Below are 2,933 nucleotides of genomic sequence, written 5' to 3' on the forward strand. Positions count from 1 at the left end.
GAATATTGATTATAAAAAAAAATATATAATATAAATTAAAAAAATAATATATATATATTTATTTATTTAAATGTGTTAATTTTATATAAAAATAAAAATATAAATTATAAAATAAAAATATGATAAAAGCTATTAATAAAAAAAAAAAAAGATATAAATAAAAAAAAAATATATTAATTAATATAAATATGGCAAACATTAAATAAATATAATAATAAATATAAAAATAACATTAAAATAATAATAATGATAAAAATAAAAAAAATTAAATGTAAAATTGAGAAAATAATATATAAATAAAAATATATCTTATATAATTAAAAAATAAATATGTATATATTATATATATATATATATATATATATTATATATATATTTTATTTTTACTTATTTTTTTATAATTTTATATATTATCTTTTTTATTATATTTTTAAACATATATACAATATAATTAAAAGTTATATGTATTTAAATAATTTCATCTTTTAAAAATATTAAATTATAAAATCATAAATATAATTATATATATTTTATTTTATTTTATTTATTATTTTATATTTAATATTAATATTTTTATATAATTTTTTTTCTAATTACTTTATAAATTATTAATTTTAAAATAATTTTTAATTATAATCTTTTTACTTTTTACATTTATCTTTTTATTATTTAAATTATTTTTTTATAACGTAATATTCAATTTTAGCTATTTTTTAAAAATTTATAAAATAATCATATTAATAAAATGTCAGCGATTTAATAAGCAATTTTATAGCTTAACAAAATTCCTTCTTAAAGGAAAAGTGCGTTTACAAACCTTATATTTAAAGTTAGAATGAAAATGTTTGCAAAAACCTTAGTCCAATCTTTATAAAGTAGAATGGCAAAAAATATTTCTTAAGATTAATAAGCAATGTTAGATAATAGATTAAATTATTATAGTAACGAATACGAAAAGCAATAATTCAAATACTAAAAAAATAAATTTTATCATCTTATATAATATTTAGACAGTTAATTTCCTGCAATTGACCCTTATAATATTTACAAAATTATTTATGATGCTTTCGATTTATCTATTACTTTGATAGTTTTTTTTGTCTTAAGTATTTCAGTATCTTTTGAAATCTTAATTAGTGATATTGTAAACTTTTCATTTAGCTATATTTTTATAGGTATTTCAAGATTTATTCATTTTTTTATATATAAAAACTAAAAGATTTATAACAATTAATAAAAAATTTATAAAATTATAGACATATAGTTATTTTATTAGTTATATAATTATTATTTTTTATACAATCATTTTTTTATCTATATTAATTTTTTGTTATAATTCAAATAATTAGGTGTTCTTTTCTTTAGTACTTTTTTAAAACTTAATACAGGTTATTATATAAAGGGAGTTTTGACAAAATAAAGAATTTTAATTTTTAAATATTTTTGCTAAAATAATTTATTTTATGATGTTTCATCAGTAATTTCAGCATTTTTGATTGTATCTTTGAACTAAAAAAAGAATTTTCGAAATCAGATTTCGAATAAGATATGAATTCTTTTATGAAATTGCTTTGTTTTTTGCCTTTTTTTTTAAAGTTAAATGACTTTACAAAGTTTATAAGTAAACTGGAAGACATAATTATATTAAATTAAAGATGGTAAAAAATTGTTATCACTTTTTAAATTATTTTCTAACATTATTTTGATTCAACATTTAATTGCATGCGTATGGATTTGGAATGCTTATCTGAATGTAAATTAATAACATAATTGGATGATTGTAAGAAATATTACAGACTAAGACTGGACTTACTAATATATTTAATCTTATTATTTTGCTACTGTTACTATGACTACAGTTGGTATTTGTTTTTATATATTTATAACACTATTTAAAGTTTTTTTATAGGATATGGAGATATAGCTCCTACTAATAGATATGAATATGTACTTTGTTTATTAATTATGATGATTTCTTGTGGAGTTTTCGGATTTTCTATAAATGGGATTGGCAATATATTTTCTTAATTCAATGAAAAAGAAAATGAGATAAAATAAAAATTGTCAATAATAAATATATAAATGAAATAAAATAATATTAGTAATTCTTTAAAAAACGAAATAAGATAGTATTTAGAGTAAATATAAATATAAAATATATCTTTTTTAAATTTAAAAAGTTATGTATGGAGAGAAAATAATGAAAAATTAACAAATGACAGTAATGCTATTTTTAGTTAACTAGATGAAAGATTAAAAAGAGATTTATAATTAGAGTCTAACAAGATAATAATATAATATTTAAAATAGAATTTTAGCAATAATTTTACTGAAAAAGCTATATAGTTAATAAAAGAACAATATTATAAACCTTAATAATAAATATTTTAATAAAATTAAATAGTCGATTAATTTCTTTATTATATTTAAAAAGGAAGTGTAATTTTAACTGTTAACAATCCTTATATCACTAGTAAAATGTCAAAAAATTAAGGTATAATTTTAAAGGAAATAAAAGAGGGAAGCATGATTGGAATAAAAGAATTTTTTACAGGAAAAAAAGATAATTTAACGCAATAGCGAACTCATTTGTAAATGTTTAGAAAATAAATAGGCAAGAATTTATAAATTTATTAAAAGAGTTTCCTGATGACTATGAAAAATTCTGCTATTTAAAAGATCGACTTGAATTTAATTTCGACTAAAGTAAAATTAATTATACATGTGAGAGTTGCACTAGTAAATATCATAATATTATAAATTGTAAATTTTTACATTATGTCCCTAATAATTAAAAACTTTATCTTTAATCGACTAAGATAAAGCCTTATTTTTAAGAGAGGAAATTAATAATAAGAAAACTATTAAATTATTAAATCAAAGTTTATCATAATGACGAAAATATATTAGAATTCATCTAAAATAATTAAGAT

General features: G+C 15.9%; 1 protein-coding gene across 1 annotated transcript, besides 11 other annotated features; it reads left to right on the forward strand. All coding sequences in view use genetic code 6, as the record gives it.

The window, feature by feature from the left end:
- Nucleotides 1-52: part of a microsatellite that runs on past the window's edge.
- A 72-nt stretch (nucleotides 53-124) lies between these two features.
- Nucleotides 125-169: a microsatellite.
- Nucleotides 136-173: a microsatellite.
- Nucleotides 174-201: 28 nt separating this feature from the next.
- Nucleotides 202-244: a microsatellite.
- Nucleotides 245-328: 84 nt separating this feature from the next.
- Nucleotides 329-376: a microsatellite.
- Nucleotides 338-433: a microsatellite.
- Nucleotides 381-433: a microsatellite.
- An 85-nt stretch (nucleotides 434-518) lies between these two features.
- Nucleotides 519-579: a microsatellite.
- Nucleotides 525-580: a microsatellite.
- A 55-nt stretch (nucleotides 581-635) lies between these two features.
- Nucleotides 636-686: a microsatellite.
- A 527-nt stretch (nucleotides 687-1,213) lies between these two features.
- Nucleotides 1,214-1,253: a microsatellite.
- A 347-nt stretch (nucleotides 1,254-1,600) lies between these two features.
- Nucleotides 1,601-2,650, forward strand: IMG5_045170 (hypothetical protein; the record flags this gene model as incomplete). Its single annotated transcript, XM_004037630.1, has 4 exons — nucleotides 1,601-1,862; nucleotides 1,910-2,138; nucleotides 2,181-2,480; nucleotides 2,641-2,650. 4 exons carry the CDS (start codon nucleotides 1,601-1,603, stop codon nucleotides 2,648-2,650), a joined length of 801 nt encoding a protein of 266 aa, XP_004037678.1.
- Nucleotides 2,651-2,933: the final 283 nt, after the last annotated feature.

The sequence above is a fragment of the Ichthyophthirius multifiliis genome (genome assembly GCF_000220395.1).
Source record: "Ichthyophthirius multifiliis unplaced genomic scaffold scaff_1120509249966, whole genome shotgun sequence".
NCBI classification, from domain to species: Eukaryota; Ciliophora; class Oligohymenophorea; order Hymenostomatida; genus Ichthyophthirius; species Ichthyophthirius multifiliis.